The sequence below is a fragment of the Molossus molossus genome, unplaced genomic scaffold (assembly GCF_014108415.1).
Source record: "Molossus molossus isolate mMolMol1 unplaced genomic scaffold, mMolMol1.p scaffold_m16_p_5, whole genome shotgun sequence".
Lineage (NCBI taxonomy): Eukaryota > Metazoa > Chordata > Mammalia > Chiroptera > Molossidae > Molossus > Molossus molossus.
The window spans coordinates 55,895,203-55,919,699 of record NW_023425388.1 but is presented as its reverse complement, the minus strand read 5'-3'; the positions used below and the strand labels follow the sequence as shown (position 1 = coordinate 55,919,699).

The following is a 24,497-nucleotide window of genomic DNA, read 5'->3' as shown; positions in this document are numbered from 1 at the left end:
GATCCTGTGACAAGCCTGTCATGGGCTTAAGAAGAAACTAGAACTAGTAGATAGTGACACGAATAAGGGGTTTACGAGATTTAACGTGCTTATATTACTTCATAGGAACTTAGTGATAACAGTTATACTTAAACTTTGCTAAATTGCAAATTTATGTTAAATATTTAAGAGTAACCACTAAAGTAATAGAAATAGAACTGTAACTTCCAAATCAAGATAAAAGGGGAAATTGAAGAGAGAATAAAGAAACCTAAATCAATTCAATTGAAAGAACATGAAGCCCAGAGGGTGTGGCTCAGTGGTTGAGTGTTGATCCATGCACCAAGAGGTCGCTGGTTCAATTCCCAGTCAGGACATGTGCCCAGGTTATGGGCCAAATCCCCAGTGGGGGCATGCAGAAGGCAGCCAATCGCTGTTCTCTCTCATCAATGTTTTATCTCTCTCCCTCTCCCTTTCTCTCTCTCTAAAATCAATAATAAATAAATAAAGAAAGAAAGAAAGAACATGAGGATAAGTAAAGAAGAAAAATGAAGAAAAAAAGAAGAAAACTGAAACTAAGATGATGGAAATAAAGACAATGATATCAGACATTACAATGTGAATGCAAAATGATTTTAGTATGTACAGCCTGATACATCTTATGTAAAAATTTACAATACACAAAATAGCAGAATATTTTTGTGGATATACACAGAGGGAGTAAAGGAACAAACTATGAACAAGAAAGCTGCATACCAAGTTCAGAAATATGTTTGGTTTTGATTAGGAAAATAATGGAATGGAATTAAGGAGATGACTATGATGTTTTAATTATGTAAACAGATTTGAAGCAGTTATGGAAAATATTAGTATTTGTTAAATGTGGATGGTGAGTTCATGGATATTTGAGTAGAGAACTGTATAGCCTGAATTATGGTTTCTGGAGGCAGACTTCCTGGGTTCAGATTCTCAAAGCCCCTCTGCTCATGAAATGTGGGCCTTTGGGCAGTTACTTCACTCTGCCTCAACCTCATCATCTGTCAAATGAGGCGGGAAAAGTAACCTCATAGAGCTTTGTAAAGATTGAAATGCACTGTATTTACACATGCAGTGTATAAGCACTTATTGAGAGCTGTTGTTATCTCTCTCATGATTGAAATATTTCTTGCTAAAAAGAGAATTCAAATAAATGAAAGAGAATGAGTCTGTAAAATTATATTAAATCCACAAATTGTAGTAAAGATAATCTTCACCATAACTTAAAATTAATGATCAGAATTCTTTTCTGGCGCATCAAGAAGTTTTTAAAACCTCAATATCAAAGTTAAAAGAGACAATCTTATAAACATTCCATCTAATTTGGTTTCCCATTTATGACAATAAAATGATCCACATGAGGAATGAGTTTTGTGTGGATACATACTTGCAAAGAGATTCACATTTGTTCTCTTATCTTGTCATTTAGAAACAAAGACAGAGATTCCAAAATTAAACCAGTTTTTTATACAACAAAGTGCAAGGTTTTGAAACATCAAATAATACGTCTTTTTCTGTTTTTGGTTCTGTAACACAGATAAAATTGAATGTACATTTTCATGTTTAGTTGTTTTTTCCAAAAAACATATAAAAATTTGTTGACAAAGCGTGCCTTTTCTTACTAGGATGTATCATGTATAAATATCACACTGTTGGCAGCTTTTTCCATAGGTGTTAAAATTAAGCTGGGTTTCTCTGAAATGTTTTGGAAAATCTTTAGCTATGGATAGATCTATTCCAGTTGCATTGTACCCTGCATTATACTTTTGTAGGGTAGGCCATGAGATAAACAGCCCTCCCCCCCCATAGGTCTCTGGAATTAGAGGACTGGCCAACCTTGAGAGTGCTGCTTTGGCACTCTTGGCTGAAGCCACTGGCTCATGCCTCTTCCATGGAATTCTTCATCTGTGTGTCTGTCATGGCCCCTCATCATCAGTCACATGGCAGGTCTTTGTACTTCTGTTAGAGTGGCTTTCAATTTGTCCCTGAAGGCCCCCCAAAGTCAATTTGGGGTATAGCATACAATTCATACTTATACCACAAGTGTATCATCCACATTTGATAAATATTACTACTTCTCTTTTGTGCATTGTCATGTTAGATAAGAAATTAATTAAATTATAGTTTGTGGAAATTATATTTTTATAATTTAAGTAATATTTCTTTATATACAGTGATGAGAGGTGTAATCTATTAAAATACTTTCTCCATTTTCAATTTTAATTGAGAGAAAATAGCTTGTAAGTATCTGTTTCTACTTATGAGGCTCTTAAGGTTTGGGATCCTAGACTTGTGGCCACCGCACTGTTCCCATGCTGTCGTTTTGCAGATGAAAGCAGACGCCCAGAGAGATAAAGCCAGTTCACTGAACAAGTGTGTCTATTTTATTCCGTTGTGTCAGTGGGCATTACGCCAAGTACTGAATCTGCTAATATGGCTTCGCCTTCATGGATGCTACAATCTAGAGGATGAAATAGACATTAAACAAATAAAGAAAAATAAATATTTACATACAAATTGGGATAAGTATTATGAAGGGGAAAAACATAGTATGTTGACAGAGAATATGAATATGGATACAAATATGAAGGCAGATTTAGAGTGAGGGGCTAGGCAAGACCTCCATAAAGTTATTTAAGCGGAGGCTTGAATTTATCTCAGGGAGAAATCAATCCAGGTGGAGGGAAATGTGTGTGTAAAGATTCTTAGTTCTGAGGGGAAAGAAGGCGTGTGTGTCTAGAGCTTAGCAAGCCAGGGAGAGAGTAAATTTAGATGATGATGGGTCGACAGGAGCCAGATGGTGCAAAGCTCTCCAGGCCATGCGAAGGGTTTGATGTTTTATTGTAAATGAAAATGGAAAGCTATTAAGGGGTTTAAGCAGGAGAGTGACATGATCCACTGTATTTGATCACATCTCTTCTCTGCAGTGTGGTTTGGAAGGAGAAGAGGGTAAAGGTGTTAGGGAGGGGGCTGTTGGGGGAATCTGGCCAGAGTTGTTGGTGGCCTGACAAAGCTGGTGGCAATGGGGTGGACAGGAGCAGACAGGTGGGATCAGACCCCGGATGTCAGGATCTGCCTGGACCATGCTCCCCACTGCACCGCACTGCCTGGACTGAACTTGCCACGGAGTTGAAGCTGACTGATGTGCTCTTGGAGCTCTGAACTGTTCTTTTGCAGAAACTATTATTACCTCTTCAACTCACTCTGGTCGACGCTGCATATTTTTCTTGGTGAATGCTATAAAAAAGAGATGACAGACCAAGATCACACTTGACAACAATAGCATTTTAGCTGCGGGTAATGTGGATTTCTGGTGTATGAGGGAATTCCTGAGGCATGCCAGTTTGGACGAACAGACCTTGGAGATACAGGACGGTTGTGGGACAGGTCCAGCATCGTGCGGCTCCTCTGATGCCAGGGTACTGCCATGCCTCTGCCCTCCCAAATGACCAGTCCTGTGCATTTACTTCTGGTGCCGAAAGATGTGTCTGTGAAAAAAAGGTCTGAAGACTTACTGAGAACATTTTCTATGCCGAGTGAGGATGCTTTTATTACAGAAGAATTTGTGTGTGCATAAAAGTATCTACACCGCCCCCCCTTTGTTTCAGGAGGCCAAAGGCCACGACTTCAACTTCAGCTCAGTGTTTGCCAGTCTCTTTCTTCCTGGTCTCTTGCTTCATAGGGTTTCTAGCATTTTTGTGGGCTAATCACAGTTAAGGAAGAAGGGAGAAGGACCAGCATGTTAGGTTTCTTGAAGAGACAGCTGATGATTGGCACGAGAAGGTGTAGGTAGCAGAGGGATCTGTTCCACACCGACTCCGGCATTTATTAGCTCTGTGATTTAGAGCAAGTGACTTAACCTCTGTAAGCCTCAGTTCAATAATTTATAAAAGAAAAGCCCAATGATAGGGAAATTATTTCTGTGAGAATTCAGAGAGACAATCCACATTAAGTCCCTCTTATGTGGTAAATGTTTGGCAGTTGTTGCCTGTGAATAAAACTCTGGAGAATTTCACCCATTGCTACTGCTCCTAACCAGGGGTCTTCTATCTACATTAACTCCATCTGAAAGTTAAATCTACCCTACAAGCATGGTCACTTCCTGGTCATATAGCACACTATAGTGTGCATTCTCTTTTGAAAATTAAATTTATTGGGGTGACATTGGTTAATAAGCTTATGTAGGTTTCGAGTACACAATTTGATGATGCATCATCTTTATATTGCATTGTGTGCCCACCACCCAAAGTCAGATGGTTTTCCATAACGATATTTTTGACTGCCTTTACCCTTAACTACCCTCCACTATGTAGTCTTAATTCCTTAGAACAGACTTCAGAAGCAAGTCTATTTATTCAAACAATTTCATGAGAAGCAAAGTTTGCCTATGCACAAAGAAATGAAATAGCTTTTTGGATACTATAAATCTACTTTGGCTCAAGGCCAGGGTACCTCTGGGAGGTATGAAATGCTTCATTCTAAGGGGCACAGGTCAGAAGGATCTTGCCCTGTTAAAGAGCCCTGACTCCATTGATTGGAAGACGTGTGCCACGGGGTTTCCCCTCTTGCTACTGCTCTGTGTCTTCATCTGCAGAATGAGCCTGGACTTGGATCATCCCGAATAGCTTTTCTAGTTCTAAACTCTTAAGAATCCAGGATTATCCTCATGCTTGAAATATCGTGTGTTCTGCACTCTCTGGAGCTCAGTAGTGAGTTGACTGGCAGGCAGAACTCATCCCAGGTCTACTTCCTTGGGTGGCAGTCTGAGAGAGACCAGAGGGCTGTCCCTCCATGAGGCTGACCACAATCAACAGCCTCTTCATGAACAGAAATCATTAGAAAGGCAAAGAAATAATTGGGCTTTCTGAGAATGCTCATATTAAGCTGTCTCCACCCCCACATTTCACTGAGTGATATTCCACTCTTAACCAGGGCTTCCTTAGAAGCCTGACTGATGGATTTAGGGATGGAGAGGTCTCACATTTTTCTGGAACTGAGGGAGTCTACACGCCCTGTCATCAGTGAAGCACCACCAAGCATTGTCAGTCCTCAGGCTGACATCTTCCCATCTCCCTCAATGCTACTTCCTACCCAGGGCTTCATGATGTGTCACAGCCCCTTAAGTGGCTTCTATGACATGACCGCAGTACCACCCACTCTAATTCACCATCTCTCTTGTTCTATCATTTGGATTTCTAAAACACTGCCCTCATCGTACCCCTAGACGCGAAGCCTCGAATGTTTCCCCATTGCCCATTGCAGCGGTACCCCAGCTTCTCCTGACTGAAGTGGGTGGGGCAGGACAGTGTGTGGTGAGAAACCATTTTAATTTTATGTTTCTATTGGTCTCATTTAAACATTTCATCTTTGATTTATAATATACACAGTATGTGGAGAGGTTCATTCATGCAATTTATAAATAATAAATACACATATACAGAGGCTATAGATTTTCTTTTCTTTTTTTTTAATCCTCATCCGAGGACATTTTTCCATTTTTTGTACAGAGGGGGAGGGAGAGAGAGGAAGAGAGAGAGAGGGAAACATCGATGTGAAAGGGACACATCGAGTGGCTGCCACCCGCATGACCAACCAGGGCCGGGGACAAACTGCCACCGAGGTACATGCCCTTAGCGGGAACCGAACCCGGGCCTCTCAGGACCGCAGGCGGACGCTCTAACCGCTGAGCCAAACCGGCCAGGGCTAGATTTTCATTTTTTGCAAATAGGGATGTACGATTAAAAGAGTGTGGAGAACATCAGTGTAAAAGATACAGTAAAACTTATTAGATTTTCTTAAAGCAACTTAAGTGTTTTGGACCCATATTTCTCTTCTGCTGTCACTGTCAGCCACTGGGCACACCCCCTGATTTCCCACAGCCTGACCACACCCACTGCTTGCTCAGGCCCACCGGGCGCTGCTCCTGCTGATGCTCAGAGCAGCACCCCTGCCTATGTACTCAGGGTGAAGTCGGAAGTGTGCTTCATGATCAAAGCCTTTCTCAACTACCTCTTGCCCCAGAACCCACCAGCCTGGGTAGAAGCAGCATCCGGGCTCTGTTATTCCAGGCCTTTGGTTGGTTCCTCTAGGACAGCACCTTTCATGGCCCTGCTGAAATGATTACTGGCGCGTGTGTCTCCCTGAAGCAGCCGTGGGCGCCCTCGAGGCGGGAATTGCATCTTACTCGCCTTTGCACACAGCACCTCGTGCATGTTGAAAGTCGATAAGTGGCGCTTGAATCATTTTAAATGTTCATGAGCATCTTATAGAGAAGAAACTGGGAGGAACGGGGCTAATGGTATGAGGAAGAAAATTGGTTCAGCACAAAAATCCCGTCCTTATCGGCATTGCACATCCCAGCTCAATTTCCCTGCCCTGCTTCCCCTGTCTTCCGCTGCTCAGAGCTCCTCAGTGGCGAGGATACTCTGCAAAAGCGTGTCCTTTCTTCCCATTCAGCTTTGAGGCAGCGTGAAGGTTAAGGACGGCCCGTCCCAAGGTCACTTGATTCCGCTGAAGCGCGAGGCAACTCGGGGCTCTGGAAACGATGCAGTTTATGAAGGATGCCGCCCTGCTTGTCAGACTGCTCAGTGTGGAGCAGCTGAGACTGAAAGGGGGAGAAAAACACCCTGAAGGCCAGAGGCAGTATATTAAAAGGCTGTAACAGCTTTCTTACAAATGAGGAGCTCCTCTGAAAGTCACAGGTGACAATGAAAAATACTAGATATAACCTACCTCCTTTCTTTCAACATATACACACTTCTCACCTACCCTGCGCCTGGCACTGTGCTAGGGCTGGGAGGGAGTGATGAATAATTCAAGAGCCCTGCCCTTGAAGAGCTCCTGGTTCAGCAGCAGAGACAGCCTCGCGAGCAAGCAGCTGTACATGTGGGGAGTCCTCTTCTAACCTGTGTACAGGGAGCTCTGCAGAGGGAGTGATTAATGTTCCCTCCGGGTGGCAGGGAAGGCCCTGTGGAAGAAAGCTGAGCTCAGAAGACTGAGGAGTTCAGGGGACAGGAGGAAGGCAGGGGTCGTGAGTTTCAGGGGAAGGAAATGCATCAGCAAGAGTGTGAGACAAGCATTGGCAAGCTTTCTCTGTAAAGGGCCTTTAGGAAGTATTTCAAGTTTTGCTGGTGGCAGGGCCTCTCTTGCAACTACTGATCTCTGCTGGTGTAGCATGAAAGTAGCCAATGCCTGAATGGGCCTCTCTCTGTTTCAATAAAACTTTATTTGCAAAATTGGCAGCAGTAGGGCTGGAGTTTGCCAACTTCTGGGCTGGAGGAAAGCTCTTCCGAGAGCCTGTAATCCTGTAGTTCCTAATCTTTTCAAGTGTTAGGATTGCTTTGCACTTGCACCTGGCATGCTCTTCTGTTTGATATCCCCCTGGTCGGCTCCCTCTCTTCATCCAGGCCTCTGTCCACAGTTAGCACATTGCATCCCCTGTGTGCTCCATCTTTTTTCATTGCTTTCGTTCCCATCAGAACACTTATACTAAAATTGCATTATATGTTAATAGTTTATTTCTTTACTGTCTGCCCTTCCTACTAGAATGTAAGCCTCATGTCGTGTTCTCTGTTGCAGTCAGTGGTGTGCAGGAACTGATTATGTCACCTCTTTCCAGCTCCAGCTCTGCATGCAGTGATGTCAAGTCGTAGTTTTTAACCTGCCATGGTGGGTGGATTTACACCATGGAAATGGGTCCCGTGGAAATTAGGTTTTAGGCATTCTTTTTCCCCCTGTTATTTTGGAGAGCTGGTTTAGTAGCATACCACTGGTTATCTCCTGTGCCTAGAGGAATACCCTCCAAAAGCCTAGTGCTCGATAAATGGGTTTTGAATGAAATGTTCTATTAGTGTCTGTTGGTTGAAAAGAAATATGTACTTGGATAGATAAATGCGATTATTAGTCCTTTACAGAGATTTCCACAGCTCGTCCCAGATAGGTAACTGCTGATGGCATCTGCTGTCTTTATTTGGTAGATGAAGAGACTGGGGACTCAGGCAGGATGTGACTCTCTGTACCACACAAAGCAGATTCTGCTAGGCCATGGGGACCAGTCTCCTGCCTCACGTGTTCAGTTCCTCCAGGTGCCCACTGCAGCCTGAGAGTGAATGATGGGCCTCAGGCCTACGCTTTTTAACTAAACAACATGTATTTGTAACAAATCCATGCAGCTCAGTGTCCTTGTAATGTTTGCAGTGTGTTCCAAAGCCCAGAAAAGTTGTATCCTCTTTCAAATGTCTTACTGTATCTGTGTCTTCTGATTTGTATGGGGCTTTGATTTGCGGTATGTAAATGTGCTCTAGTCTTCATCCTTTAGCCAGAAACATATCTGTTTATGAACAATTTCTGACCCTGAGTCTAATTTTGAAATCTGCAGCAGTGGAGGCCCCAGAAGCACCTGAGCAGAATCCCATTTAACAGCCTGTGCACTCTCCTTTCCTCTGAGTGGGCGACATTGCACCTTCAAAGGGAAAGCCCATTTGTAAACCCAGAGATTGATTAAAAACCCCATCAAATTACTCCGCAATTTCAGCCTGGTTAACATCCTTCCAATTCTCTGTCCTAAACACAAACTAAAAAAAACAGCAAAGTAAACTTGTATTTAGTGGGCCATCTGGTTTATCCCAAAGTGTTCCAGGACCTCAGGGTTGGAGAGCACCGTGCATTGCATACAGAATACCTTAGCCTCTGGAGACATCCCCGTCCTTCACAGCTGTTCTGACCTGTAGTTGTTCTGCTTCTCCCTGTTTGCTCCTGCCAGGTGGTAGAGAACCCGCTCTTTCCTTAGACAGTCTGTTCTCTCTTTGAGCACAGTTTACAGAAAGTTCCTTTTTACCTGCCTTCCTGTAACTTTCACCCTTTGGTCCTAGTTTTCTCCCTAGGGAGCCACTCAGGATAAATTGGCTGCTTCTTACTTCTGTCTGCTCTCAAAAAAGTAGGGACAGCTCTCACGTCCCCTGAGTCCTTCCTGCTCTGGGCTGCACACACACTGTTCATTCAGCCATTCTGCATACAACAGTCCTTGGTACCTTCTTTATTTGGTTCCCTTTCTTCTGGACATGTTCCAGTTTTGCCAGTGTCCTTCTTCAAGTGACCAGACAGCGCCGGAGAGTGGCTAGGACCATAAACGTTTAAGCTAGATCTTTCTCTTCAGTAACTAGTTCTGTAACCTTGGGTAAGGAATGTAGCTTTACTGAGTCTCAGTAATCTCATTTGAAAGATGAAAAACAGTATCTTGCACATTCAGTTGTGACTACTAACTAAAACTGCAGTGAAATCATCATAGCAGTGTACGAAATGGATATACAAAGTAGATGGGTTCCAAATACAACCTTTGTTTTTATAAAAGCACTGTTAATTCTCTGAGGATGGCTCCCATCACAGTCTGGATTGCAGTTATATTTTTTATTTTAGTTTGGAGTTTACCTGGGGGAATTTTCTCTAAGTTTGAGTGTATATATTGTTTCAAAGTTTCTTATAACCTGTTTTCTTTATCACCCCCATACTCCAATAACCCATGTACAACTGGGTGTTCCTCCTCTCCTCTCTTCTCCACCTCATTTCCCCTAACCTCCATCTGGCACAAGATACCGGTTATATCTTGACACTTTGTGCCTCAGTGTTGTTGTTTTAGTTTTTTTTTAATCTTTGATGTTTATGATAGAAGGTATTTTGATGAAGGAAGATATTGGATTTCAAGGTGCTTTCCAATTTCCTATTTTATTTTATTTTCTGCAGTCTAGCATTCATCCTGAGATGTGTGATCAGGGCCCTGTAGCTCTAACTCTGTCCTGGGTTTATATTGTGCAACCAGGTAACTGCCCCCGAGCACCACACGTTAAGCCAGCAGGAATGTCTAGAGAGATGCTTTCAGTCTCAGCTTTTACAGTGGCCTTGAATGAAAACATTTTGTTGAAATTGCTCTGTCATCCAGAGGGAAAGCAGTGATGAATATGAGGTCTTATGCTTTTTAAAAATTTTAAATTACAGTTTACATTCAACATTATTTTATATTAGTTTCAATTGTACAGCATAGTGGTTAGACAATTATATAATTTATGAAGTGATCACCCAGATAATGATAGTACCCACCCGGCACCATACATTGTTATTAAGATATTATTGACTATATTTTCTATGTTGCACTTTACATCCTCATGGCTGTTTTGTAACTACCAATTTGTACTTCTTAATCACTTTACCATTTTTGTCCAGCCCCCCAACACCCCTCCCATCTGACAACCATTAGTCTTTTCTTGTATCTGTGAGTCTGTTTCTGTTTATTTTTTCATTTATTTTGTTCTTTAGATGCCACATGAATAAAATCTCATGCTATCTGTCTTTATTTTTCTGAGTTATTTGAAATGATAACATTTCTTTCTTTTTAATGGCCAAATAATATTCCATTGTATATATGTACCACTTCTTTATCCACTCGTCTATTTATGGACACTTGTGTTGCTTCCATATCATGGTTATTGTAAACAATGCTGCAATGAATATAGGGGTACATATATCTTTTCAAATTAGTATTTTTGGGTTTCTTTGGTTATATACCCAGAAGTGGAATCACTGGGTCATAAGGTAATTTTATTTTTAATATTTTGAGGAACCTCCATATTGTTTTCTATAGTGGTTACACTAATTTGCAATCCTATTAGTTGTGCATGAGGATTCCCTTTGTCCATATCCTCACCAGCCAACACTTGTTGTTTGTTTATTGATAATAGCCATTCTGGTAGGTGTAAGGTGATATATCTCATTGTGGTTCTAATATGCATTTCTCTGATGGACACATGTCTTTTCATATGGCCACATCTGTATATCCTCTTTGGAGAAGGGTCTATCCAGGTCCTTTGCCCATTTTTTTTTAATTGAATTGTTTGATTTTTGATGTTGAGTTATATGAGTTCTTTATAAATTTTAGATATTAACCCTTTATCAGATGTATCATTGGCAAATATTTTCTTTCATTCAATAGGTTGTCTTTTTGATTTGTTCATGGTTTCCTTTGCTGTGCAAAGTTTTTTAGTTTGATCTAATCCCATCTGTTAACTTTTTTTGTTTCCCTTGCTCAAGGAGCTATGTCAGGAAAAATTTACTTAGAGAAATGTCAGAGAGTTTATGCCTGTGTTTTCTTCTAGAGTTCTATGGTTTTGAGTCTTACATTTAAGTATTTAATCCATTTTGAGTTTATTCTTCTATATGGTATAAAAAGTTGTATTTTTTTGCATTTATCTGTCCAGTTTTCCCAACACCATTTATTGAATAGACTGTCTTTATCCCATTTTATGTTCTTGCTTTCTTTGTATTATATTAATTGACCATATAGGTATGGATTTATTTCTGGGCTCTCTATTCTGCTCCACTGATCTCTGTGTCTGTTTATATGTCAGTACCATACTGTTTTGATTACTATGGCCTTGTTGTATAGTTTGATATCAAGTAGTGTGATACCTCCAACTTTCTTCTTTCTCAGGATTGCTGTGGCTATTCAGGGTCTTTTGGGGTTTCATATAAATTTTGAAATATTTGTTCTAGTTCTATAAAAAATGTCATTGGTATTTTGATGAGGATTACATTGAATCTATAGATTGCTATGAGCATTATGGACATTTTAACAATGCTAATATTTCCTGTCCATGAACACAGTATGTTCTTTGATTTATTTGTATCTTCTTCAATTTATTTCTTTAATGTCTTATAATCTTCTGAGTATAGGTCTTTTGCCTCCTTGATTAAATTTATTACTAGTTCTGTTGGTTCTTTTTATATAACTGTAGATGGGATTGTTTTCCTAATTGTCTTTCTGATAGTTCATTATTGATGTATACAACTTGTGACCTATTTATGAATATTAATTTTGTATTCTTCTCCTTTACTGAATTCATATATCAGTCCTAGTTGTTATTTAGTGAAATCTTTGGAGTTCTCTGAGTATAGTATCATGCCACCTGCAAATAATGACAGTCTTACTTCTTCCTTTCTAATTTGAATGCCTTTTATTTCTTTGTCTTATTGCTGTGACTAAGACTTTCAAGACTATGAATTCTTACCATTTTATCTTGCCCATTCTCTTTGAAGATAAACTTTCTTGCTTGCTTTTGTGGCTGTAGTTATTTTTAATAAACTTTTAAATTTTAAATTGGTTTTATAATTACAGGAAAGTTAAGATAGTACACAGAACTCCCCTATATCCTACACCATTTTTCTTTTTCATATTAACATCTTATATTAATTTGGTATATTTGTGAAAATTAATGAATATGTATCAATACATCATGATTAACTAAAGTTTCTACTTCATTCAGATTTCCTTAATTTTTACCTGATTATTGTTTCCAATTCCAGGCCCCATCCAGAATACCACATTACCTTTAGTTGACATGTCTCTTTAGTCTCCTCTTAGTTGTGACAGTTTCTCAGACTTTCCTTATTGTTGATAACCTTGACAGTTTTGTGGAGTGCTGGTCAGCTATTTTTTAGATAGTCCTTCAGTTGGAATTTGTTTGATGTTAGACAAAGGTTATGAGTTTTTGGGAGGAAGATCACAAAGATAAAGTGCTGTTCTCATCACATCATATGAAGGGTACATACTATCAACATAATTTATGCCTGTTGATGTTAACCTACCACGTGCCTGAGGTAGTTTTATTTGTCAGATGTCCACTGTAAAGTTACTCCTCACCCATCCATCCCCTTTTCATATTGTATTCTTAGGAAGGAAGTCACTATGTACAACCAATCGAAGTTTCTTTCTTTTCACCGATTTGATGTGGGTATTTCTGATGGCTGTCTTTTCTCCACTGGTTTTTCAGGGGCCAGAATTATATTTTGCTAACATCCCCTACGGCTTTTTCATCTAAATCCAGTCAGTGTTAAGGGAAGGAAAATTTGGAGGAGAATGTTTGCTTTTAAAATCCATGGCCTGAAAATGGCACACATAACTTTCGCTTCCATTCCATATGACACTTATTCATCTGCCAAACCTAACTGCAAGGGAGGCTAGGACATATGGTCTAGCTGGGTGCCTAGGAAAAAGAGGAAATTAATTTGGGAGAAAAGCTAGAAGTATCTGCTACACCACTTTAGAGTATAAAAGGCAACAAATCACACCCCCCATTTAATAATACAGCCATCAATTAATAAAAAAAATTGGAAAAACATAATTTCAGAATCAAGAATAATCATATGAATTGAAAAAATATCTTAATAAAAAATGTATTGCATTGGCCCTATTTTTTTTATTTCACTGTTGACCTATAAACATTTGTTGAGAACAATCTCTTACCAGCATGTCAGCATTTGAGAACTTCTGACATATATTATTCTAGACTCTGCATCATTCCCAGAGTCTACCATGTTGTTTTTTTGCCTCCCTGCATTATTTTTATGTCTGGAATGTCCTTCCTTTTTTTTTGCCTGTGATAATTCTACTTACTCTTCAAGTCACAGCTGAGGTGCCTTCATCCAACCTTGAGACAGAATCACTCCCATGGCCCTCGGCGCCATCATGTCGTTCTGCTTCTGTCCATCCTTTAACAGCTATCCCACATTAGTATTATATATAAATATGTTTCATGCATTATACTGGGTGCTCCCTGAGGACAGCCAGGTTTTATAAATCTATTAGACAATAGATTTATAATCTGACAAATTAAAAGCATGTTTGTTGAATGCACCCAGGATGCTAGATGTGCCCCAAAGTGGTCTCATTTCTGACCCCTTTTTAAAAATACAATAAAACATGTCCCCCCTGTCATAAATGTGATCCTCATGTATGATTACCAAGCCTTCACAGAAAAGGTGATCTTGAACTGAGCTTAGAAAGGTTGGTAGTGTTTGAAAGATGACAACAAGGGTATAGACCTGTCAGGCAGGTGATACTGTTTTCTATGACACATCCTCGGTTCAGGACATTTATTCAATAGGTGGTTAGGTGTCCTTTGAAACATCTGTAGTGCGAGATATTTGCTTTCATAGATCATCACATAATTAAAACTCAAACTTGGAACTTGTTCTGGAACTGCTGTTGGGCAGTGGGGGATGGTATAAAAGCCTAATGCTCATTATCTTGAACAGGAGTAACCAACCTAATTCCCAGAGCCCCAGTGCTGGTGGACGTTGGATGCAGATAGCTTCACTAGAGCAAATGAAGTGTTTAATTACAGCTACAGAAGAGGATCACCAAAAAAAACCAAAAAACAAAAACCCACAAAAAAACACAACACACCACCAAACAACAATAAAAAACCCCAACAACAATCATTTGTAGGCATTAATGAATCAGTTGCCATGCATCTCATTACCAACCAAAACATGCATTCTTAAAGTGACTTTATCAAGCTGATTGGAAAGAAAATATGAATTATAAGACTGTTGTTCCTTTCTCTTTTGTCCTTTTCTAGCCTCTACTCTTAACCTTCTGTTTACTTTAGTGACTTTACAAGCTCTATTAGTATTTTGTTAAAACATAAATCAGAAGATATAAATAGTCTGTTCACAGAATGCCCTTTTACCTCACACTATTTCTTCATTTTTCATGGTTGAAAAATTAGACCTTAATTATTATTTATAATCTTATGGGGTTGTTCAGTTCAGACTATCACATATATTTATTCATTTGGAATTCTCAATGATTATAGCTAGCATAGGAATTATTTTTCCCCCCTTATACAGATGTGGAAACTGAGGCTTAGATGTTAAATGACTTGCACAGTACCACTGGTGATTGTGATTCATAGCTACGTCTTCTGACTGCAAATTGAGAGCTAAGGGTGCCACAGCAAGACCTGCATGTCAGTCAGTTAGCCTCACGGCAGAGGCACACATGTCCTTTTTATTTTCCCTGATTAGCAATGTGTTTCTCACTTACTATCTCCAAATCTTCATGGAGGAAATTATCTTGAGCTGAGCCTGGAAAGGTTGGTAGGTTTGATAGATAGTTATTTGGGTACAGGATATTTTTTATAGTGAGGTTAGCTAACTTTATGCCCTTCCAACATGTCCCTGGTACGTCATGTTGGGTGGAACCCTTGGAAGCAATACATTGAAGGTGCATCTAATCCTTGATTTCTGCCACCACTCAGGACAGAGGATTCCAATATACACAGTCAACAGAGACTCATAGAAGGGACCTAAAGTTCATTTACTTTAATGTCTAGATATTTGAGGAAATTGAGGTCCACAAATTAAATAAAATGAATTTTACTTGCAAAGATAATTATAGTTATCAAATCAGAATGCCCAAATTACAATTCAGGTCTTTTATTATAACCCTCCTCTTTATTCACATTATATATATATATATATATATATATATATATATATATATTTGTTGTTGTTGTTGACAGTATTACAAATGTCCCCAAATTTACTCCCCTTTCTCCTCTACATCTAGCCCCTACCCTACCTCAGGCCTTCACTACACTGTTGTCTGTGTCCTGAGCTATGCAAATAGTATATATGTTTTTTGTTCAATCTCTTCCCATCCCCTCTGTGGTCCGTTCCATGCATGCATGCCTCTGGACCTATTTCGTTGGTCAGTTTATTTTGTTCCTTAGATTTCACAAATATGTGAGATAGGATATTTGTCTTTCTCTGACTGACTTATTTCACTTGGCATCTTTTCTACTTCTTAGGATTGCTTGTAAAAAGACATGTTTATATAGGCATTGCCTCATATCCCCAAATATCTGTGATCAAGTCATATGTGTAAAAGGCTAACCATAGACAAATGTTATAAGGAATAGGTCCATTCCCAAAGACTTAAATTTATTGACTCCTTAAATAGAATTCTTATTTAGACCTAAACATGAATAAATGTGTCCAGTGTAACACTAAGTACCTACAAATTGCATTAAAAAAAAGAGAGAGAGATTCAGAGTGACTATTGGTGGGAAAAAAATGGATGAAAGAATGAAATTGACTCTCAGTTGAAATTCATTGATTGTCTTTTTGAGGGCAACATGTTGCTACTTCAGCAGTCATCTGATTTCTATCTTTGCCTCAATTTTATCACCAGATGCAGAATTTTTTGTTCTCCTTATTTTTATGAAATAATTAGGGCTATAAATGCAGTAGAATAGTCTAATTTTTGCTCAACACTGAAGTAGAGACAAAGATGGTGGCGATGCTATAAAAAAAGGATTGTTGCTGGCAGCCAGCACCACAATGAGAAGCTTTAAATATTTATTTTAGCTGATGTACAAAAATCCAAACATGGTGTACAAAGTTCAGTTTGATGGCATTAGCATGTAGGGAGTTTTTAAAAGCTGAGGGCCACTTTTAGTTTGAAATAATTAGAGAAATATTCATACATTGATTTATTTTGGGGCTGGAAAACTGGCTTTAGTACCGGGGCTCCACTCTGGTCAGGTATTTACTGAAGGTGAAATCTGTTTCCACATTCTTTCCAGTGACAGCTCACGGCCATGGGCTGTGCTCTTCCCTGTGGTTCTCACCCAAACCATTCTTTCTGGCTGAACTTGACCAGAATTTCAAAACCCAGGAGTTTCTGATGGATAGTTGCCATTCAGCAGAAATCGAAGTCTTCTGGGGGATGATTATTACTGCTAGAAGCTGAAGAATTACAGTGGCAGTTTGATCTAAACAGTGATTCTGGAATGGGAACATAAACTTGTAGTCAGACACTAGATGCAGGAGAGAGAGAAGCAATTCACTTTTTAGTATGCCTCTGAATTTTGCTAATCATAATTAGCTTTTATTTATTTACATTTGGTTTATCGTTGCATAGTATTATGGCTCTGCCTCTAGAAGGAAAAAAAAAAGTAAAGATATGTTACTGAAATGCTGCCTTTCTAAATACGTATTTTAATATTTAAGCCATGGGCATTTATGCATTTATGTAGATAATGTTTCTGACAATTTGCAAGTGAGCATTTTTATAAACAAAATACCAATTTGAATAATCATTTCTTTTTGTTTTACAGAACCCCAGCTGAAAGGAATTGTGACAAGGTTATTCAGCCAGCAGGGATATTTCCTGCAGATGCACCCAGATGGTACCATTGATGGGACCAAGGACGAAAACAGCGACTACAGTAAGGAACATTAGATTCTTGCAATCCAGTCACAATGACATGTATAGACCAGTGAATTGTAGACTTAAAGCATGGCCAGGCTGCCTTTGAACAATTTAACTACAAGTGAACTGGTATCTTTTCCTTTATTTTTCTTACTATGATTCCCTTTAACAAAGAGGCAATAAGGGAGAATAAAAAATTAGGAGGCTTGAAGGAATTCCAACTTGGGACAGGACAAATTCTTTCATCCCAGTGTTTGTAGTCAGGATGACGGTAAGTATTCATAGGAATAAGGCAGACTTTATAGCCAGGATAGTGTTTTTAATCCTAGAACTAAATAGTAAACATGCTAAAATAGTTCTTAGAATAGCATTTCAGGCAGACAAACATTCTTAAGGTAAACATTGAATACATAGTATGTATATTGCATGTTATTTTATTTGGATTGAGGAAAAAATTATTTGTTTTAAAAGAAAAATATATTAAAATAATATGATAATATTTTGTAGTGTATGTGATAATAATAAGATCATTAAGATTGGGTGACCTGAAACTTTGATATAATTTTGGATATACAATGTCAAATGTTAAAATATTATTAATAATATCCCAGAAATAGTTTTTAACTAATTTAATCTTAGAGTCGACAAGTTTAATAACAACAAAATCATCAAGTTTTAATTGCGTATATTTGCATTTTGGAAATATTTTTAATATAAACTACAATACTAAGAATGATTACTGTCATCATCTTTCACAGTGATATGCATATACTGAAGAAAATTTGTATTGTTCTAAAATTATGTAGGGTGTTTTCTAAAGTTTGATTGTATTCACTGCTAGATCTTTAGTGTCAAGTGTATAGTAAATTCTCATTAAATATATATCCAATTAAATTGTCTTCTGATGGATATGATTGTGTGGTTAGACTGACAATCTACCAACAGGTAGATTGCATAAGGTAATCTAAGAAACTAGATATATAGTTTTAAAATATGTTTTCATTGATTTTTTAGAGAGAGGAAGGGAGAGAGAGATAGAAACATTGATGTAAGAGAAACATTGATCACTGCCTCCTGCATGCCCCCCACTGGGGATGGAGCCCACAACCTGGGCATGTGCTCTGTACAACCAGGAATCGAACTGGGACCTCTCAGTCCATAGGATGACACTCAATCCAGTGAGCCACACTGGCTGGACAGAAGCCTTATATTTTCATTGGAAATATCTTTCCAATTAAAAATAAGGATTTGAGGAAAGATCAACAGTTTCTAAAATGTGAAAATGCTCTAGTCCACCCCTTCTAAATTATTCTTTGTTCACTTAACATTATACATTACAAAATATAAATTACAGTAAAAAAAAACCCATCTTATTCTAAAGAATTTGATTCTAGTTTTCAGCAAAGTAGTTGATTAGCTTATTGTGGTTTGCATTGTTGCTCTGTGTGTGTGGGAATGCATTCTTTCAGTGATTTACATTTTCAACTGAGGACAGAAGAAAGAGGAGCCTTTTCTCTTCGGGTAGGATTTCCATCTATTGCATCTGCACATGAACGTGGATTTAGTAGTGACACGCAGATGGAGAGAATCAGAGGGGTCGCTAAGCTGGTCACTTGTGCTCTTTCTGAGGTATTCCTTGATCTGTTTTTGGTTTGTTTTTTCTATAAAATGAGGTGGCCAGAGATGATAATATTAATATCCTCCATCAGCACTATCCACCCCACTGTAAGGGAAAAAGATTGAAAAATTATAAATTGATGAAGATAGATTCAATCCACAAGTAAATCAAGTAGCAATACTCAGTTCCATAGGATCCACCTGTAATCCAGACAGCTGCCCTGCAGATGCATGACATTGACCATGGACAGTGTAGAAGGCCCCGGTGAAAGTGTGGGGCAACTTGGACAAATCCTTTCTTCACTTTTGCTAGAAAAGTAATTAAAAGTGCTTTCTCTCCTGATGTTTACAATAGACACAAATGCTATAGTTTTGTTTTTGTTTTTTATCCTCACCCGAGGACATTTTTCCATTTTTTTGTTCAGATAGAGTAGGAGGGAGAGAGAGGAAGAGAGAGAGAGAGAGAGAGAGAGAGAAACATTGACGTGAAAGGGACACATCGAGTGGCCACCACCCGCACGACCAGCCAGGGCCAGTGACAAACTGCAACCGAGGTACACACCCTTAGTGGCAACCGAACCCGGGTCTCTCTGGACAACAGGCCGATGCTCTAACCGCTGAGCCAAACTGGCCAGGGCAGACACAAATGCTATATACAGGGTGGGGAAAATAGGTTTACAGTTGTTCATATGAAAAATAATATAATAAGTAATAAACAATAAAATAATATAAGTAATAAACAATAAAACAAGAATCAACTCTGTATTTCACATACAAGTGTAAACCTACTTTTGCTCCCTCCTGTATGTATGATAAAATATATATCTATGCATAATGGCATTATACGTAATACACACACATACACACTGAGGGTGATATATTTTGTCAAATGCTTTTAGAAACTCTTCAAATTTACAAATTCAAAAATCTCTTATATTTTATTAAGATAAGTGATTGTACACACTTTTTGACATTTTGGTATTAAAATAATTTAGATGTACAAAATAATAAGACTAAGACAAAATAACCGGATACCCAGCCCTACGCTTAAAATTTAGTTAAAAATGTCAATCCATTCGCAACCTCTGTGTGTCGCCTCCGAGGGAGCTCTGCTTTCCTCCAGTACCAGGCGTAACAACTGTCCTGCATTGTTTACATCTGTGCTGTATTATAAATACATTTCTCACATATATGGATACTTAGAGCATTCATAATATTTTTGCATATTTGTAAATATTTTATAAGTGAGATTATTACTATACATACATTTTAGGTACTTTTCCTTCCCAATGTTATGGTTATGAGAGGCATATATGGTTTGCTTTATATTATTTATTTTCATTTTTTTAGAGTAATTGCATGAATATACCTAATACATTTACCAATTTTCTTTTTTGTGGATAGTCATCATTTCTATGTTAGGGCAATTACAAACAGTGCTACCAAGACATTTCTTAGAAATAGTGAAGCAACCTTCCCTGACCATCCTTTATAAAGTTACACATCTCTCCTCTGGCCCTCTTTATTCCGATACCCTACTTTGTTCCTGTCCATAGCTTTGATGACTACCTGACATCTATATCGTTGCTGTTTGTTTGTTTATTTGAGATCTTTCTCCCAGGAGAATGTAAGTCCCACAGATGAAGAGATCTTGTTTTGATCTTTGATGTATCTGTAGAACCTAGAATGATCTCTAATATATAGGAAGTACTCAACAAAAGTGGAACAAATGAATGAATGCCTCCTTGTGCAGATGTGCAGACATTTGTCTAGGTCATTGGCTAAGTACTCTTCCTACCCAAATATTTTTAAACTTTTTCTTTTGAAATAATTTTAGACATCAGAAAAATTACAAACGAATGCAGGGGATTCTGTGTACTCATCACACAGCTCCCCGAATAGTGCGAATTTACGTAGCAACAGTATCATGATCAAAACAAGGAAATTAATGCTGGTACCGTACTGTTAACTGAGCTTTAGACTTTGTTCACGTTTCACCAGTTTTTTTACTTTTTTTGTGATATCCCCTCCCAAAATTTTCACTGAAAATTTTTCAATGAAAACAATTTTTTATTTATACATTTTCTGAGTGGGGATTTAAAACGTCATAGGAAGATTGAAAAGTTTCCATTTTTTTTAATAGAAAATTATAAGCCTCTAAGATGTTAAAATGCCTTTTCTTTCTCTACTTTGTGTGGGCAGGCGTAAAAGCATTTAATTGTTTGAAAAAAAAAATCTTGTTACTATGAGCATCTGTCAGAATTGTGCTGTTTGGTTCACTAGACATCATTAGGTTCAACCAACCTTACTATGGTGTCTTGCATAGAATAGATAAGACACCTGTTCCTTTGTTCCTGAAGAAAAGACTAATTACATGTAATTGAGTACAAAAACAAATGGGCTTGTCAGCAGTAACAGATAAGAATCTCTGCAAATGTAATGACAACAAAAGATGCAAAACTGTGTTGGAACACTGGCACAAAAAACAAAACAATTGCAGTTTGGAGAGTATTAATTGGAATGTTTTACATAAAATTAGAAAGGTAATTATTCTGCTCCCTAGTTACTAGAGGAGAAGATGCACTTGAAGAGGTCAAACATGCTGGGGTGAAAACAATTAAGATATTATAACCAAATGCATTGTTCTCTTTTCCTCTGAACAAAAAAATAGTAAGAGCCATTTGATGTGGAAAGAACTGCCTGATAAATTTGCACCAGAGTGATACTGGAGGTATTCAAGCAAACGATGTACTGGCACATAGAACTGGTATTTTAAAAATCAGCTCTATGTTATGAGTTGCACATATTTTTATTCTTTTTGTTGCTTATCTCTCCACTTCTTTGCTGTGCTTTTTAAATTTAAAATATGCCTTTATGCCCTCAGTATTTTTTTCTTATTTAGAAGGGATTTACTCATTCCAAGATTATTTAGAATTTTTTTTTCATGTTTTGCTTTAGTAAGATAAAGGGAATTTACAAGAAAACCCCTGTGGTGTGGGAGGGGGAAGAAGACGATGGTGGTTGGGATAGTCTCAGAATTGAGTAATTTTTAAGGTCTCCTTCACTTCTGAGATTCTTCTTTAAATTTTATTTTAATCCTCACCAGAGGACATACTTATGCTTATTGATTTGAGAGAGGGGAAGGAAGATAGACAGGGAGGGAGAGAGAGGGAGGGAGAGAGACAGAGAGGGGGAGAGAGAGAGAGAGAGAGAGAGAGAGAGAGAGAAGAGAGAGAGAGAGAGAGAGAGAGAGAGAGGGAGATTAAGGTGAGAGAGAACATTGATTGGTTGCTTCCTGTACGTACCCTGACCATTAATTGAACCCACAACTTTTCAGTATATTAGACAATGCTCCAGCCAACTGAGCCACATCTGCCAGGGAAGTTCTGAGATTCTTTTAAAAATTATTTGCATAGGTAAGGTAAGTACATGCTATAAAATTCTGAAGGCACAAAAGGATATACAGTTGAGAACGAGCAAAGCAGTCCCTGAGAGCCAGAAGCTGGGTGGCACTCCCAGCCGGCTGAGTGTGCTTCTGCTGAATAAAACAACTTCACAGAACACCCGATTAGACAAGGCCACTGTGAGCCGGATGCATCGAGACAAAAACAAGACCACTCGGTGATTACATTTGAATGCAGACAAAAATGAGAACCTTGTCCAAACTACGAAATGGTCAAATATTTCTTTATCTGGCTTATATGAGTGGCTGCTGCTTTTTCACCAAACACAGCTTTAACTTTGCTCATTTCTTGCTTTATTGATGGGAATGATTAAGATACCCAATCATGAAGTTACACCTACTTCCACAGGGCATCCAATTGGAGTAAATCTACATTTCTTGGAGCCTCCCTGATAATCACATAACACTGACCAAATCCTATAAGTCCTTTTTTGACAACTTCTTACTAAGGCATTCCAGCTCTGGCATGTTGTGTATTTTCCCTTTGCTTTGAGTCATTAATCCCAACTTTGTTCAACTACGGGCATGTTGCTATGGCTGGAAGGCACTGACACAGTCAAAAGCAATTGTCTGTCCATCTCTCCTCTTCTACCTGATCACATTTCTTTGTATTCTCCCACATATAGTCTATGCATTTATCAATATATATGATACTATTGATCTATATCTCTACAGCATGTCTATTCAAGACCTTTTTTAATTTATTTATTTTTTATTTATTAATTTGTTTTTGTTACAGATGTTTCTCATTTTTCCCCCATTGACACCCGCCTCCCCTCACCCCCACCCCATCTCCAGCTTTGTTGTCTATGTTCATTGGTCATGCATACATGCATGTAAGTTTGGTGGTTTATCTTCCCCCCCAACCTCCCCTCCTTTGAGGCTTGTCAGTCTGTACCTCACTTCTATGTCTCTGAGTCAATTTTGTTCATCAGTTTGTTTAGTTCATTATATTCCACAAATAAGTGAGATCATGTGGTATTTGTCTTTCTCTGCTTGGCTTGTTTCACTTAGCATAATACTTTCCACGCCCTTCCATGCCATCTCAAAGGATAAGAGATCTTTTCTTCTTACAGCTGCATAGTAGTCCATTGTGTACATGTACCACAGCTTTTTAATCCAGTCAAACCCATTTTTAACTTAAAATGTTACATCTATAAATTTTTTTTTCATATTAGCACATATTTAAATGGGACAATTTTTAAATCTAATTTCCTATTGAAGAACATTTTAGTTCTTCCTAATGTTTTGCTAATGCAACAACGCTATAGAGAATATCTTTGTATACAAGTCATTTGCATGTGTGCAAGTGTGTTTATAGGATGAATTCTTAGAAGTGAAATTGCAGAGCCCAGGTTTATGTACTTTTATAATTTTGAAATCTATTTGCTGTTTGACATGAATTTATACTGAGAGTATCTGTTTCTTTATCTTCTAGTCAACAAAATGTGTTATCAAACTTTTGGTTCTAAAAACATAAACTTTAATTTTCTTTTTTTGTACATGAGTACATGTACATCTATCTAAAGAGTCATCTATATTTCTTTCTTCATAAAGTGTCTATATCTGTTTTTGTAAAATGTCTGTTTTTTCATTTGTAGAATCTATTTATATTTTAAAAATCAGCTCTATGTTATGTGAGTTGCAAAAATTTTTACTCTTTTTTTTGCCTATCTCTTAATTTTTTTTGCCATGCTTTATTTTATTTTTATTTAAAATATGCTTTTATGCCCTCAGCTTATTTGCCTATTTAGGACAACTTTACTCATTCCAGGATTATTTTAGTTTTTTTCACATATTGATTCATCTTTATACTTAATATTTAACTAATTTGGAATTTACCTCTTAAGATCTTTTGATTCTAGACCTCTAATATTTTAAGTTCCTAACTACCAGTTACAGATACAAATGCAGTTTCTTCAGATTTTATGAACATATTAAGTTCTCCATGAGTTTAGCATAAAGAAAAACTTCAAAATGGTCTGTATCTGAGTTTCAGAAATCCAGTTGGAAATTTAAAAATTTAGTCATCCAGTTATGTTTTCTATACAATACCAAGCATATGGTATTTTGATACCACTAGTCACAAGTATATAGATACAGCCAAAGCCAACAGAAGCTCTGTATTGCTAAACTATGTTCAGAAACATGATCCAAACGGTTAGTTGGGAAAAATGATCAAGGACATGAGGGATGCTGTAAATAATTATAAAGAAGTGTTCTCCCCATACAAGGGACATTTCTGGACAAAGGGTTAATCTCTTTCACCTACTTCAGTCCACATACACATTATCGTACTCATGGGAGGTTAAGGACTATGCCATATGCAATTATAGGGACAGTATTTTCTTCTAG

The 24,497-nt window shown here is 38.1% G+C and overlaps 1 protein-coding gene across 2 annotated transcripts in view; it reads left to right on the top strand.

Moving 5' to 3' along the window:
* FGF12 (fibroblast growth factor 12) overlaps positions 1 to 24,497 on the top strand; it is a 509,997-nt gene that overhangs the window by 292,723 nt on the left and 192,777 nt on the right. For both annotated transcript variants that reach the window (XM_036243114.1, XM_036243113.1), the window contains exon 2: positions 16,968 to 17,078. In XM_036243114.1, coding sequence (XP_036099007.1) covers positions 16,968 to 17,078 — 111 coding nt within the window. The remainder of the gene's footprint in view (positions 1 to 16,967; positions 17,079 to 24,497) is intronic.